The sequence below is a fragment of the Labeo rohita genome, chromosome 19 (genome assembly GCF_022985175.1).
Source record: "Labeo rohita strain BAU-BD-2019 chromosome 19, IGBB_LRoh.1.0, whole genome shotgun sequence".
Classification (NCBI taxonomy): Eukaryota; Metazoa; Chordata; class Actinopteri; order Cypriniformes; family Cyprinidae; genus Labeo; species Labeo rohita.
In genome coordinates this window covers 18438400-18454710 of record NC_066887.1, presented here as the reverse complement: position 1 = coordinate 18454710, position 16311 = coordinate 18438400, and the positions used below count along the sequence as shown (strand labels likewise).

At 35.1% G+C, this 16311-nt stretch overlaps 1 protein-coding gene across 1 annotated transcript; it reads left to right on the top strand.

The window, feature by feature from the left end:
• The first annotated feature begins 720 nt into the window (after window positions 1–720).
• On the top strand, window positions 721–15823 carry si:ch211-191i18.2 (uncharacterized protein LOC564095 homolog). Its single transcript, XM_051137714.1, has 5 exons — window positions 721–869; window positions 8150–8239; window positions 9244–9407; window positions 11484–11603; window positions 13782–15823. The coding sequence occupies exons 1-4, from the start codon at window positions 791–793 to the stop codon at window positions 11556–11558; spliced, it is 408 nt and encodes a 135-aa protein (XP_050993671.1). The 5' UTR covers window positions 721–790; the 3' UTR covers window positions 11559–11603; window positions 13782–15823.
• The last annotated feature ends 488 nt before the right edge of the window (window positions 15824–16311 follow it).

The following is a 16311-nucleotide window of genomic DNA, read 5'->3' as shown; positions in this document are numbered from 1 at the left end:
ATAGTAAGAATTATTATAATCTTTTTTTCCTCAGATGTTTTTCTTTCGATTGCTCACTAAAGCAATATTTATGAAGAGGTCATCATATTAAGGGCTATTTGGCATTAAAAAGTTTGAAAACCCTGTTGTAAGGTACTTAAAATGTTACTATGCTACTACCACGGTACGAATCATCATATTATCATGAATTCATGTCCATAAAACTATGATTATGCCTAACACGCAGTGTTTTGTAACCATGCAGAAGTTTCTTGCTTGGGTGACGCATTAAATGCCTTGGTTAACTGATCTTGAAACATCCTTTCTGAGCCATTAACTGCACAGCAGGCATCCAAGTTTATCACTATTCAAGATCAGTTGACAAACAGCAGATACAACAGCAGAGTCACACAGCTGCCTGGATGACATTTAGATCTGCTGACCTACGAACATCTTCACTGACCTTTGCGTGGGCTCTGTGACCCACATCCCAAACCCCCGGTGAGTCTTTTCATCTCACTGCCTGTCCTAAAATTCATATTACTACAAATAACCTGCTTAAATGTATGAGGATCTACAATCCAAATCCACTTTCAGGGTTGAGACAGTCGCTGTTGTATTGTTTGAAGGCGGTGCTATAGTTAACAGATGAATGAGGCATCTAAAACTTTGGAGTTCCCACCCCCTCTTACTCCTTCCTCCCACCCCTTCTCCCAGTGGTTTCCTCTCCTCACACTCACTCACATGCTGCAGTCATTCAGAGGCACAGCGTGGAGGCTGCACATACACACACCGACACGTTTAGAGCGACATGGCAAGACTACCTCACCGCTGTGTGATGATATCAGTATGTTTGGCAGGAGCTCTCCTACTGCTGCCGCTCTGCTTGGGTGAGTGTGTGTGAGTGAGAGTGAGCCTGAGATTGATTATAGCTTTAATGGGGGGACTTGCTAGGTGTGAATGTTTGGAATGAGGTGCAGATCTAGTGCAAGATGAAGTTCTAAAACTGCTCCTAAGGGACATTATAAAAAAAACATTGCATTTGAAAAGACATTTGCATGTGGGACTGTATTTGAGGCTGAGAACACCGTACAAAGTGTTGTTCTAAACCTGTTTGACTTTATTTCTGCTACAGAAGATTGGTTTTAAGAATGTTTGAACTGTTTATACAATAAAAGTCAATGGGGTCCAAAAGATCACTGGGCCTCAGTGACTTTCACTGTGTGAGACAATTTTTCAGAACTTGTCTTTAATATTCAAAGAAAGAAAGAAAGAAAGGCATAGTTTGTTTTTGTTGTTGTAATCTAATGCATTTTGGTTGATACAGGTTATTTGCTTACCCATTTTTTCATTGTATTGACACAAAAATGTTTAAGCATGCAGAGATCCACTGACAGGAAGTGTGTTGTGAGATTCTGGTTTTGATTTGTGTTTTTACAGTGAACAAGAAGCCCAAGTGAAAAAAATGCACTTTTATAATGTACTTAAAATGCTCTATTTTCACACACTATAATTTTATACTTAATATACTAAAAAGTACTTCTTAAGATTAAGTGTACTCAACCATGCTATTTTGGAACACCATAAATATGAACTAAAATGTGCTTTTAACACACTATTTCTATTTAAAATGTATTTAGATACCACTTGTAGTACACTTGAGCGTACTAGTGTATGAAAGATGGGCTCAAGTGTACTACAAGTGGTAACTATTAAAGGGATCCCTGGGTATTATGACATGTACGGCTTAATATAATGTAAATGATGTATCTTACTGAAATATGTATTAGGAAACCTATGAAAGATTTATGTTACTTATCGTTTTATACATATTTTGGACTATGGGGGCGCCATTATTTCAATGACTTGAATTGGTTGCACTCAGGTGGCATTTAAATGTAGGCTTAAACCAAAAGTTGTACTATCGATTTTCCCCACAAGAAGTCTATCAACTGAAATCCATGCTGAGAAACTCCTTGGCTGCAGCATCTTGACAAGGCATCTAGCATTTCTTGTCTCTGCCATTTGTAAGCTCTTTCAGTAGGTGTAGTCTACACTGTAAAAAACAATTTGTTGAGTCAACTTAAAATAATTTGTAACCTGGCTGCCCTAAAATTTTAAGTTCAGTCAACTCAAAAAAAAGTTTATTCAACTTGAAATGTTAAATTATACTAAGTGACAACTTAGATGTACGAGTTGAATCAACTTAAATTTTTTAAGACAGCCGGGTTACTTACCCATCTGTTAAGTTTAGCAAACACAAATATCTAAGTTGTTACTTAGTACAACTTAACATTTCAAGTTGACTTAACTTATTTTAGTTGACTGAACTTAAAATTTTAAAGTGGAGAGAACAAAGACACAAGTCTTTAGGAAGTTTTATTTGTCCACAGGCATCTTTCCATTCATTTCTCCTCTTCTTATCGCTAGGAAAAGCAGTGAAGACTTACATCACTTCTCTTGTTGCCCTACGTCTAAAAATTCAAACCAAAAGCCGCACAATGTGGCATTGTATCAGTATTTTATTTTTACAAATTTCTGTAAAAATAGCAACAGTTGGCAGCAGTAGCTGTTAGAGTGCACCCATTTCACATCATTGAAAAAATGGCGCTCCCCATAGTCCAAAATATGTATAAAACGATGTGGATTTCTTAAAATAACCAGTCTTTCATAGGTTTCCTACTACATATTTTAGTAAGAGACATTTACATTATATTAAGCCATACAAGTCTTAATACCTGGGATTCCCTACAAATTAGTGAAAATAGAGCACTTTAAATACATTATAGAAGTGCACTTTTTTCACCTGGGAGACCTCTATATTTTCATAAAATTAACAATCTTGGTTAGTGATCTGCAGCAATTACACTGAAAATAAGGCAAACATGGTAACATGGTAACTCATAAAAATCAATCAATACATGAATTGACTTAAGTCAAAAATATTATTGTACACCAGATGCTACAGTTGTTGCGTCGTGTTGTATTGTTTCGCATCGTGCCGCAACAGCTTGAGGCTATCTACACTAGACGCGACAAAGTGACCGTTTGAACTTTGTGTCAGTACGTCATAAATAGAACAAGACATCAGTTTACTGTCTGGTATTTGACTTTGCTGCACCGTATCCAGTGTAGACAGCATCTCTAATTATAATGGGCTCTTTAGTATTTTGTTGCGTCGCACCACACCACTCACATCCAGTGTAAATATTAAGTATTAAGGTAAAAAAAACTTAAAGTATATATATATATATATTACTAGGAACAAAAGAAGCAACAATTAGTCAGCATGGAACTTGTTAAACGTGTACTTCTGCTCATTTGTAAACTTAGTTCTTGAAGCTCAGTTAAAAAAAAACGTTTGGTTTGGAAATACCCAGTGAAAAATCCTGTGCATCCATATAGAGTTGTATGACAGCGCAATTCAGTGCAAACTCTTCGGCATGACAGACAGCCTCAGGGGGTCATAACAATCACGAGGGCAAAGTAATCCCACCGTGTTCCCCACACAGCTGTTTTCTGTCGACGCACACTCACAGCTCTGACTTCCTTCTCTTTTTTTTGTTCATTGACTACCAACAGAAACAAGCAGGAATCTGTTCTTTTGTGTTGAGGAAGTGACAGAACATCCATGACTTCAGTGTGGTGCACAACTACAATAAGTGATAATTAGGAGTAGCAGACTGAATGATATCCTTGGCAAGAATAAAACCTTCATGGTAAAGATTTACCCCCAAACTGCTATACACAAAGTGTCAAACTTTATAAACAGCCGCATTATTCCTGGTAAACACCAGCGGAATGAACTAATGTGTTGCCTGCTTTAGTGCACAGAAAATTTACGTTGAAATGTGTTGTTGAGACAAAGCACTTGGCAACCCGCACTAGGGGGGATGTGCCCAGTGTGCCAGGAGTCTGGCGATTTTATGAATAAATTACTGGAAAACAGAAGATAATCTGGGAATTAATAAAGCAGATGTCTTGAGATGAGTTGCATTCATGCTTTCGTTTTACTGTTGGACTGAACCCATCACTTCCTGGGGTTTAGGCAAAGCGATAAGGAGAAAAACACTGGCCTAAAATCATTACGTGAGGGGAAGTTTTACCTTAAGGATATTTTCGTAACTTTAGGTTCATGCTTGTTTTGACATTTCTTTAGGATAACATCTTGGAATCACAAGTTTTGGGGCCTTTCAATGACTGATGGTGCTTGGTGGGAGTTGAAGGGTCAAGTTCCGCCTGACTAAATTTCCCAATGCCTTGCAAGAAACTATGTTTGTCAGTGAATGTTACGAAATGCCAATCTCAACTCCGAAGCAGTATATTCTTAGTTAAAATAATGAATAATGTTCCTGAGGTTTGTTCCCAGCTCTCATTGTTCTAGCTTTCATGTTCCAGCTTGTTTGCTCTGTTGGATTGGTGTGACCAGGTTGGATTTTATAGTCTATAGTGAGAACATGAAGTTGGACAAAGGCCAGACAGTATGTTGAACCTCTAAACTGTGGAATTTTGCTCATATCTCAATGGCAGTGACACAAGAAGAATAAGTGAGAGGGATAAAGGCATTAAAATGGGGTGAACAATAGGGTAAAACTTGTGAAAACCACATGTTTAAGCCTGGGTTCACAGCTCAGCTTTGTTAACTTTTCTCACTAAAGCAGAACTTGAAAGATAAACTCATTTAATGGGGCATGTGAATACTTCCACCCTAAAATCCACCATGTCAATCTGCAGACAAAACATAACACCGTTATTTTTGCTTCTTTATTTGGCAAAGCTATCTGATTAAAGGGGCACGATAATGTTTGGATAAGAACCCATAGTGTGAGTTGTAGACTAGCGTGGGACTCCATTCGTAGTATTCAGATGGCACTTAATAGACAGTGACTGCTTTACTCTGGGGATGATGATGTTTAAATAAACAGCACATTGCATGCTCACCACAGACCTGGCCAGACGTCCCCGCTCAGTGATAGCTAAGAGCGTTTATCCTCATGCTGTTTATGGCACCACATGTTTATTGGTGTTGATCCAGGTATTAACTCAGCCTTGTTTCCCACGAATCTCAAGAGAAAGTGAAAAGATTACGCTTACAGATACTTTTTAGCCCACAGATGTCTGTCTCCAAAGAACTATGACTGCAGTTTGATTATAATTTGCTTGAAAAAGTCATGAAGAACTTGTCATGGATGATGCAGCGCAAGAAAGAAGTACTCAGAGCTTATTACTTGTTCCTTCAGGGATGATTGTAATGATAAAGCAAGGCAAGTCTGGGAAAAGGTTTAGAGTCCTACTGGCACTGGCAAACATCCATAAATCAAAAGCCAAGTGCCAATTCTTGGACATGTGTGGCAAAACATTTAGGTTTATACTATGTTCCATGATGTTTTCAATCAAAAACACTCCTGTGCACTAACAAAAATAATGCAATAATGTATTTTGTATCTAAAATAACCTCTGAAACTAAAACTGAGATTGATATTTTAATATAAATGTTGGTGTTACATTATAATTAGAGCTGTCAAATGATTAATCGTGATTAATCCCATCCAAAATAAAAGTCTTTGTTTACATAATTTGTATTATGTAGGCCTATATATAAATATACACACATGCATGTATATATTTAATAAAAATGTTATGTTTATATATTAAAAATATTTATATATAATATCAATTATATGAATATAAATAAATACATGTAAACATATATAAATATTTTCTAAATATTTATTGTATGTGTGTGTATTTATATACACGTAATAAATATACACAGTATACACATATATTATGTAAACAAAAACTTTTATTTTGGATGCGATTAATCGCGATTAATCATTTGACTGCACTAATTATAATGCATTCATTTCTTTTTGCAAAATTAACAGAATAGAAAATGCCTAGCAAGTTTTCCCACTTTAAATAAGTTGATTAATCAATTCTAAGATACTAAGTCTGATCTATAAGATAGGTCAAAATTATGACATAAAACTGTGAAATTTTAATGCCACAATTCTTACCTTTTATCTCACAATTTCAATTTTTTATATCATAATTATAATTTTTCCAAAGCATGATTTTTTTATGTGGTGGAAATAGACTACCATAGATTACTGGGATGCAAGAAGGTTGTTTTTATGAAACTATGGAAAGTAGTCATCCTTTTGAGTGAACAGATATCTAGAGTTGCAACTGCTATTAGGAAATGCCAATTAGCATTAGAGAGATGCATAATAATTTTTGAAGTAATAGAAAATTTAAGGGTTAGATCAGGTAGAAATAGCTCCTTAGAGAAAACATTGCAGGTAATCACTTATCACTATACAGTGTGTCTACACTCTTGAAAATACAGTTTCTTTATTGGCATCAATGGTTCTATGAAGAACTTTGAACATCCATGGAACCTTTCACATGCAGAAAATGTCAAAAAAGGTTTTTAAAATGGTTTTCAAAATGGTTCTTTTAGGAACTGTTCACTGAAAGGTTCTTCGGGGAACCAAAAATGGTTCTTCAACGGCAACACTGCAAAAACAACTTTTTGGAACCTATATTTTAGTGTAGGTGTAAGTGACAATGGAGAGCTTTCACAACTTGAAATTACGTTTAAGTTTTTTTGCTCTGACATTTGATATTTACCCTTCTCCCTAAAAAGTTCAAAGTAAATGGAGTCAGACAAATCCAGATAAGCCTAAGGCATATGAGGTGGGCTTCTTGGGCTCAACTCCCAGGTGTAGTCTGGATATCATTCACATTCCCTGAAGAAAAATACTGACACTGATCACCTTGGTCTTGACTAAACAGCTGTATAAATGAATAACATGTAAAAGGAAAAGCCTAACAGATTATTTTTTCAGCCTAAGGAAGCAGATTCTCGGTTCAGTTCCCATCCTCTGTACTTTAAAAGCAAGTTCTGTGGAGGGTCAGCACTTAAGGGACTCCTATGTGTCCAGGGGCCCTAAATTCCAAAAATACACGGTGACCCAAAGGTTTAGAAGATTTCCATATGATACTGAAGAATAATCATCAAGAGACTGATGTTTTTTTATAGTGCCAGCCATGATCCTGAAACGGATGCTCAATGTGTGCCTGTTACTGAATAAGGAAAGAACAGTTTTCTGTAGCATTCCCAGACGGAAATAAAACACAGATCTGTTATATGTCATACAGTACTGTTCAAATATTTTGGGTTCATTTTTTTTTTTAGAAAGAAATTAATACTTGTATTCTGCAAGGATGCATTCAGTTGATTAACTGAAGTGTTAGTAAAGAGCGCAAACGATTTTTATTTTCAATAAATGCTGTTATTTTGAACTTTCATCATGGACTCCTCAAAACATTGTATCAGTTTTCACAAAAATATTAAGCAGCACAACTGATTTCAACATTGTTAATAATAAGAAATGTTTCCTAAGCACCAAATCAGGATGTTAAAATGATTTCTGAAGGATCATGTGACACCGAAGTCTGGAGTAATGACTGCTGAAAATTTAGCTTTGCCATCAAAGGAATAAATTACATTTTAAAATATAATAAAATAGGAAATTCACATTTACTTTGAATAGTGATGCAGGAGTACGACTAAGTAAGTTATCAAATCTAAATAAATTCCGAGAAAAAGTTGCAGAAAAATACCTGTTAACCAGCTGTCTTCTCAATCTCTTGGGCCTGACAGAAGCAGCTTCACAGATGTTACTGCTGACTCTTCATTCATGAACATCTCAGTCTCCAGTAATCTCATAGTATCACATATGTCAGGAAAAGACAGGATGCTTGGGAAGAAAGAAATGTCATGGTGAATAGTCTCACATAACTGACAAATGGCAATAGTATGTGAGAAGCAATACAAAGATCTCAAGTTACTGACACTGCTTCTTTTCAATGGGAAACAATGTCCTCTATGGTTCAGTGAGGTGACTGGGCTGTGATGCAGTAAAGATGGCCAGATAATGTTCAAAGCATTAATTGTATTTGTGAAATGAAGACAAGTCATAATTGATGGCTAACATGCTGTGACACTCACTGTCTGACTGGTGTGAATGGAAGATTATAAGAAGGACAGACATGTTGAGTGATCTGCCCAGAAACTGACCTCCACATTGCTTTCCATGTAAAATTTGATGTTTTTTTTTAAATAAATAAAAGCTAAATCTACTCTGTTTTGTCTTGGCAGGCGTTGAGGATTATCAATATAACATTGACTATGATTCCACTCAAACCCCGGAGTATGACTACAACTCAACATTTGATTTCTCATTCTTCAGTAGGTTTTTAATTGTTTCACATTTTACTTCACATTTGTGACCCTGGACCACAAAACCAGTTGTAAGTCGCACAGGTATATTTGTAGCAATAGCCAACAATACATTGTATGGGTCAGAATTATCATTTTTTTCTTTTATGCCAAAAATCATTAGGATATTAGGTATAGATCATGTTCCATGAAGATATTTAGTAAATTTCCTACCGCAAATATATCAAAACTTAATTTTTGATTAGTAATATCCATTGCTAAGAACTTCATTTGAACAACTTTAAAGGTGATTTTCTCAATATTTTATATATTGTCCTATCCTAACAAACCATAAATCAATGGAAAACTTATTTATTTAGCTTTCAGAAATCTCAGTTTCAAAAAAATTGATGCGTATGACTGGTTTTCAGGTGCAGGGTCACATTTTATTACTAAAACACACTTAAAAAATGTTCACATTTACATTTGGTTTGTTTAAATTTGATCATTTTGTTCCTCAGACTTGATCAGATTGGTATGCATATGAGCTAATGGCAGTTTGAATTACAGGGGGGCAAGTGGGTTAGATACCCCCCTTGTTCTAGTCATAGACCCTCTTAGTAATCTCTACCATCAGACTGGGGGATGAGGGGTCACTTAACTGCACCCCAGAGTGTCATTTATTATTACAGCAGGACGTCGGCACCTCCATGATACTCAACGGGAATTAATGGTTTAAAATAAATCTTAATCATACACTAATTATGCAAACATTTCTTTGGAAAACTATGAGAAATGTCCAAAAGACAGCCCTAAAGTGCTTTTTTTTACCCTCAATCATTAAATACAAATATTTTTAACTGAAAAATGTACAAAATAAGTTATAAAATTCTAAAAAGTTGTACAGTTCTCTAGGAAATTCAGTCCAATGGGACAAGAAAAGTCTCCGAAAGAAAAACAGTACAGTAGTGTATGTGTTTATATACTTGCATGAAGCTTAACCATTGCTCATTTTTATGAATGTGTGTCACTAGGCAATGCCAGCAGTGAAGAACTGGAGAAGTTTTTCATGGGAGAAGGGACGGACAGTGGAAGAGAAACAAGCTTTAAAGAAACAGAAACAGAAAGAGAAAAAGAAACAGATGGAGGTGCACATGAAGAAAAGCCTACTGAGCCAACAACCTTTGTTATGAATCAGGTATTTCTTGAACCAGTTCTGTTAAATACTTCTTGATGCATTACAATATGCTGAATACCCAAAATACTCACATGTGTCACAGCCAATACAGTCCTGAGTAACATGGTTTGTCTTTTCTGAGAAACAAAGGCTTTGTGTCTTTGGGATGGGATTATGAAAGGGGGCTGGTTTACTTTACCATTTTTGTGGGCGGACAGAACTCCTCCACACAGGACTTCGAAACGCTGAGGTCAGATGTTCAGCATCTTAAACCCTGTATTCGCAAAATGACAAACAAATGATAAATCTGCTCAATAATAGAGAAGTGTTATCTTCTGTGAAAAATGAGAGAAATATGTCACTGACCTGTTCTTAAACCCCAGGAAAAGAAACAAACGTTGTGAAATCCTGAGTTGTTGAACTTTTAAACTTTTAATCTGGATGATTTCAAGAGCACATCATTTCCATGAAACGCATTTATGCTACATGGTGTTTAGAAACTAAATACCCATCTCTATATTTAATGTCAGCACTGTATACTGTGAAAATATCAGTGGATGAGATAATATTTATTTTTAATGAGTGCAATAAAACCACATAGGTAAAATGTTATTTTTTTATTAGATTAGCCGTGGTGTGTCTCTGATGAGACACTACAGACCTACTGACGTGGCAAACTGGGAATGAACATGAATGTAAACAGGTGTCCCTATTATTTCAAAAACATGCATTCTTTTTGAAAGCTCCATCTGCTTCTTATCCTCATGTGTTGGGAAGTTAAACAATGCCTCTGCTCTGCATTAAAGGAAAGCATCTGTAAACAGAGGAAATGCAAAGGGGAAGACAGTCCCAGCAGTACCATACTCAACCTATTTAAGCATGCACATTTAATTAAACAAGCTACTAATTATACAAAGTCATTTGAATTCCTGTGAGAATACAAATGCATTTATTTGCAACATCTGCTTTAAACATACAATGGGAAAGATCTCAGACAATAAAACACTTTGTCACATTGCTCCACATAGTGGAGAGAACTATAAAACACAAATCACATGATCCACTTGAACTAATGAATGTATCAGCTAAGAACTAGTTATGTGGATGAACATAAGAGAAGCAAAAATCAACATGTTTTTAAAGTGATGTAGAAAAATAAGAAGTGCACTACCGAAGGAGAAGTCTTAGAAAAGGGTGATCCAACTCACTAAAGTTCCTTTTCCAGACTTCCTCTCAACACAACACATTAAAAGGATAGTCCACCCAAAAATGAGTTTTCATTTACTCCTCCTCACATTGTTCCAACTCTGTATGACTTTCTTTGTTCTGTGGAACATAAAAGAAGATATGTTGGTAACCAAACAGTTTCAGTTCCCATAGAGAGTTTGCACTTGCGTCACGATTTGATCAGTTACCCGGATACATGGCCATGTTTGCGATACTTGGATGTAAACAACAGCATTTATTGCACGGTTAATGTAAAGTTGTTCTGCTAATTTATGCTGTTTAAACCATGGAAAAAAAACATGTAGAAGCTGCTTAATCATGTAGACTTAGTAAGCAGGAAAGGACACAATATTTTGACAAACTAAAGTTAAGGTATTAATTAAGATATTAGTCTCATATTTCACCTATAAAAATACAAATGTTGTCAAGATTCTTGCTCTGGAAATCCTGGTTTAGTTTGGTCAACCACAAACACCTTTTGTTTTTTTCACTGTTCTCCTTGATTTGTTTTACCTTTTGCCAGCCTACAGTTCTCCAAATGTTTTTCCTGGTCTGACTGATTAGTACAGCCCAAAACATGACAGTAGTTGACCATTTTCAGCAGTAATAATCAGCAAAATGCGAGTTACGTTTGGTTCAGTGTCAGTATGACCGACTGATGACGCGTCGTGAAAGAACTTCACCAGATTTTCACCATCATTCTTTAAAATATTGATTATTTTTGTGTGGACTATGCCTTTAATATGTTAAACAGAATCTTTTTTTTTACTTGAATCCTTTACAAGCTTAAACCACAATCACTTATGAAATCTCACGTTTGTTTGGCAGCAGTATATTGACGCAATACCTTTTTTATTATTATTATTTTAGGCATCTCAGTCAACGCCTCTGTGTTCCCTTCTTACTTTGGTTCTGATGCTTCATCAGCTACTCAGACTATTATAGCAGACACACTGCACATTACAGGACTCCGTTACACAATCTGAACAGGTAAGTAAAATATATACCTAAATATAATATAGAAGTCACAATGCAGTGTTAATTTTCTTGTGGGAAATTCATTTATAGAATAAATTAACCAGGGATGCACTCACATTGAGATTCTGACCCATACTGACAAATGGCTGATATTAGACAATATACACTAAAAGGAGAGGCTAACTCTACAAGCTAAAATGATTTGTATGCTAAAAGTGTATCACAAGTATTAAAGATAAATACCTATTGCTAGTTTAAATTCTGCTATTTGTTGTGTTTGAATTAGAAATGAAAGTGTTTACAACAATAAAGGAGGTAGTTACGATGCTGTTTGGGAAGTCTTTCAAAAACTTTCAAAAAGCTTAGACAAACTTCGGCTTAGACAACGGACTACTGTTAAAAAACAGACTAGACCTCCCTGGTGAAAAAAACAGCATATGCTGGTAGGTATGTTTTGATGCTGGGATGCTGGTTAGGTAGGTTTTGATGCTGGTTTAAGCTGGTCCTTTGCTGGTTTATGCTGGTCCTTGGCTGGTTTATGCTGGTCCTTTGCTGGTTCATGCTGGTCCAACATGACCAGCAAAAACCAGCAAAGGACCAGCTTAAACCAGCAAAGGACCAGCTTAAACCAGCATCAAAACCTACCTACCAGCATATGCTGTTTTTTTCACCAGGGCTACTGGCCTGTGTGGCGGTACTTCCGGTTTATCTGTATGTATGAGCGCTGAAAGTTGTCGGAAACAAACAGTTGTGCGAACTCATGATAGTTAGTATTATTTCACTAAGTATTATTTCACCTTTTCATCAAAAATGTGAGAAAGGCCCATTAGCTTTTTTTTTTTTTTTTTTTTTTTTTTTTTTTTAATTTTCATTGTTTCATTTTTTTATATATATATATATATATATATATATATATATATATATATATATATTTAATTGCAGTAATATAATAGACAAAATCCTTAAGAAATAGAGAGAAGTCCACAAGAAAGAAAGAAAAAAAAAGAAGAAGAAAAGAGGGCATACAAATAGAAATACAAGTATATTAAGGAAGAATATTAAACATGGAAAAAAAAAATTCTCTTGTTTTTATAGCTTTCTTGTTAACAGATGTTGAAATTTTATTTAAATACAACTTCAGTTCTTGTATGAAGATGTTAAAGTGAGGCTTACATTTAGTATATTTACATTTATGGACATAAACGTTTCCAATAAACAACAGGAGATTTATACAAAAACTCGCATTAAATAAATTCTGCTCTTTTGCATAAAACCCAAAAAGAATGTGTCTATAACATATAGAGAAATCATAAAAAACATTTTGGACAATCAAAGCATTTACATTATTCCAAAAGGACTGAACGAAAGGACACTCCCAAAACAAATGAGCTACAGATTCAGAAGAAATTTCACAGAAAGAACAAAACATATCAATGTCACTTTTGAATTTCTGCAAAAACTGCTGGATAAAATCTGTGAATTATTTTATCGAATATTTCTTTTAAAGGTCCATTATCTTGCTATTATGTAAGAGAGGTTATTTATGTAGTCTGAAACTGTCTTTGCCATAACCTATATTTATCCTGTAAGTTAGTGCTAAATTATTTAAATCTTTGTCTAAAAAAAAAAAAATCCAACAAGAACTTAGTGTTCTAAAATATATAAAGTCCTATTGTGCATTCCAAAAAATACATTTATAATGTAAAAATAATGTTATGTGTAGAAAAATGGGTGATATTTATTTAAATGGGATATTTATTTATACCATGAAGTTTTTTTTTTTCTTTTTAATTGTGCAGAATAGCCTACTAGAATAGCATATATATGAATGAATTTATTTCAATAGGCTGCTAAAACGTTTGTAAACAGTTGTGTTATTCTTTTTGGAGCCTGCAGAGGGCACTCAAACATTGGCGGTTTTTTGTGTGTCTTGATATAACAGGATGCATAAAGCACAACATAGTGCATCAGCAGCGTACTGTGATTTGAAATGATTGTCTGGAAGCCTCAGAATTAAACTGATTAGACTTCTTGACACTCATTAAGTTGCAGTACATTGCTTTATGTGCTCTCTGCTCTCCACCTCATACAACTGCACTCATCATGAGATATATATCTAGCCAATAAACAAGTGATAACATCTTTTAATATTTTAGACTCAGTGGCTTTCTCTTTCTCCAATTATTCTAGAAGTCCACGAAGAAGAAGAGCAGATGGACAGATAACCTGAACGAAAGACATGTGGACATCCAGTACAGACAGACACACACATGCTCATGCATACACACTCAAAGAGCTCAAGCAAAAACAACAGCGGATCCATGACAAACCACGACAACACACGGCTTGCAAGCTGTACATGAAAAGACACATTGTTCCCTATTCTTTGTCACCGCAAAACAGGCGCACAGAGGTCAAAGGTCTCATAGGCTGGATCAATGGAATGGAATATGAATGTGAAACAGGGCTAAACTAAATGACAGCTTCTTTTGTGGGTATTCTTTCAGGTTGTGACTCAGAGGAGGTGATTTGAGGAGCCTGAATAACAAAGAAACTGAGAAAAACAAGATATTTCTCTTTTTTTAATGAACAGATGTGCAGGCTGTCCATTGTCACGTAAAACAATGCAATTTTTGGCAAAATCAATACATTTGTCTCTTTTATGAGACTTTGTTTAAGCATATTTTTTAGCTGTAATGAGCACATCCTTTGATTGCCATGGCAAAGATGTATTTGAGAAACAAACAAATCAGATGTCAGTGTTACATAATGTCCAGTTTTAATATGCCAATTTTATCATGTATTGTTTGGGAAACTGTAGATACGCACTGAAGTTTTACAATTAGTTTAAGCTTTTCTAGTCATTTAAAGCATCATGACCTCTTGCAGATATTACATGTAGGCACTTTCCTTCACCACTGCACTTCTAAGCCTCACTATTTCTTCAGTAATCCTCGATACAAGCACATTTTTTGTTTTGTTATGGATTTATGTTTTGTTACAAATAAGGATGGTGATTTACACCAAAATGCATATGAATTTGTGAGCCAGTTGAGCTTTTTTATGTGTTGTTACAAATTCTGAATAAATATTTTTTCAAGTAATACACCACTTTGTGTAATTTGTCTAATGACTGACATGGTAAGAAAAAAGTTACTTTTCATTATTCAGGGTAGGGGTGTCAGGATATACGGTGTTGATGATAATCATGATATTTAAATAATGAAATATTCTTATTGTGCCACAGCATATCGGTAGTATAAATATTTGAAAATGAATAGTACACATACGTTAATATGACACATTATCCAGCGCCATTATGTAGTGTTACACTCTCGGTGTAATTAGTTTCATTAATACTCCACACCAGAGGGCGCCTTTGTGCAGAAACAAGCGAGACTCATAGGAGTAAGTTAATACAAAATTACTTTCCAGAAATTACTTTTTAATATGGATAAGGAATATTAATATGGATAATGTATATATATATTGCAGTGCTAATCACTGTATCCACCTTATTTTTCCGTAAGCGTGGGGGTGGAATTTGTCATTTTTATGGGTCTGGTTTCTGGTCTCATCCGCATCAGCTTTTTTTAGCTGTAGCTACAAAAACAGCTCGTTTTGCTGTTTGATATCACATATTGGTGTGTATTACCATATTATTTTATGTATTATCTTTATGAACACACTGCCACTGTAAAAAACAAAAAACACAATTTGCTGAGTCAGCTTAAAATAATTTGTTACCCTGCTGCCTTAAAATGTTAAGTTCAGTCAACTAAAATAAGTTTAGTCAACTTCAAATGTTAAGTTGTACTGAGTGACAACTTAGATATTTGTGTTTGTTAAACTTAAAAGCTGGGTAAGTAACCCAGCTGCCTTAAAATTTTAAGCTGAATCAACTCAAATATCTAAGTTGTCATTTAGTACAACTTAACATTTCAAGTTGAATAAACGTTTTTTGAGTTGACTGAACTCAAAATTTTAAGGCAGCTACATAACAAATTATTTTAAGTTGACTCAACAAATAGTTTTTACAGTGTGGTTTGTAAACAGTTTTACCATTTACTGCACATTGTTATTTTTCTCGTTTTGTGTGGCTAATGAACTGGAATTCTCGCCCGTTGGCTTACTTCAGCGTTGAAGAATAAGGTGGATAGAATAGGCTACTATAAAATAAGAATCAGTTCACAGCAGGAAGTTTTTACAAACACGAAAATGATGTAACTCAAGTTTGGAGTAAAAATATGTAGTTATTCTCATAAATTGTCTTAGGCCTACTTTGACACTGTGCTAACCTAAAAACGTTATTTTAGTCTCTTCTGTTTAGTGGAATTGTTCCTTTTGTATGTAATGGTGTGATTCACTGGTAATAAATAAATAAACAGATTCATTTGACTGATAGCATTTTTTTGTTGTTGTTGTTGTTGTTGTTTTATTGTGGGTTCAAGCGCGTAGCGCTGAAACCCTATTGTAATTGTTAGAATGTCACGGATGAGCGATCTCCACGTCAAACTGATTGTGCAGACCAAACCATAAGTCGTAGAAACTTGAAACTTGGAGGGATGATAGTAATCACATCGCCTACAACGGGGGCGCTACAGCAAACAAAAGTTTGAAAAAGTTTGAACAACTTCTAAACCTTCAGTAGCAGGCTCAAGCGTCTTATGTCATTGGAATCCTTCGCTCATGGTGAACAAAACTCATGATTCAGTTGTAA

Bases quoted from the DNA above. Each gene is read 5' to 3' on its own strand.
- si:ch211-191i18.2 (XM_051137714.1), top strand. From the start codon at position 791: ATGGCAAGACTACCTCACCGCTGTGTGATGATATCAGTATGTTTGGCA. The intron at 8,240-9,243 runs GTAGGTTTTTAA...GTGTGTCACTAG, and splicing joins ATTTGATTTCTCATTCTTCA to GCAATGCCAGCAGTGAAGAA. The intron at 9,408-11,483 runs GTATTTCTTGAA...TTATTATTTTAG, and splicing joins CAACCTTTGTTATGAATCAG to GCATCTCAGTCAACGCCTCT.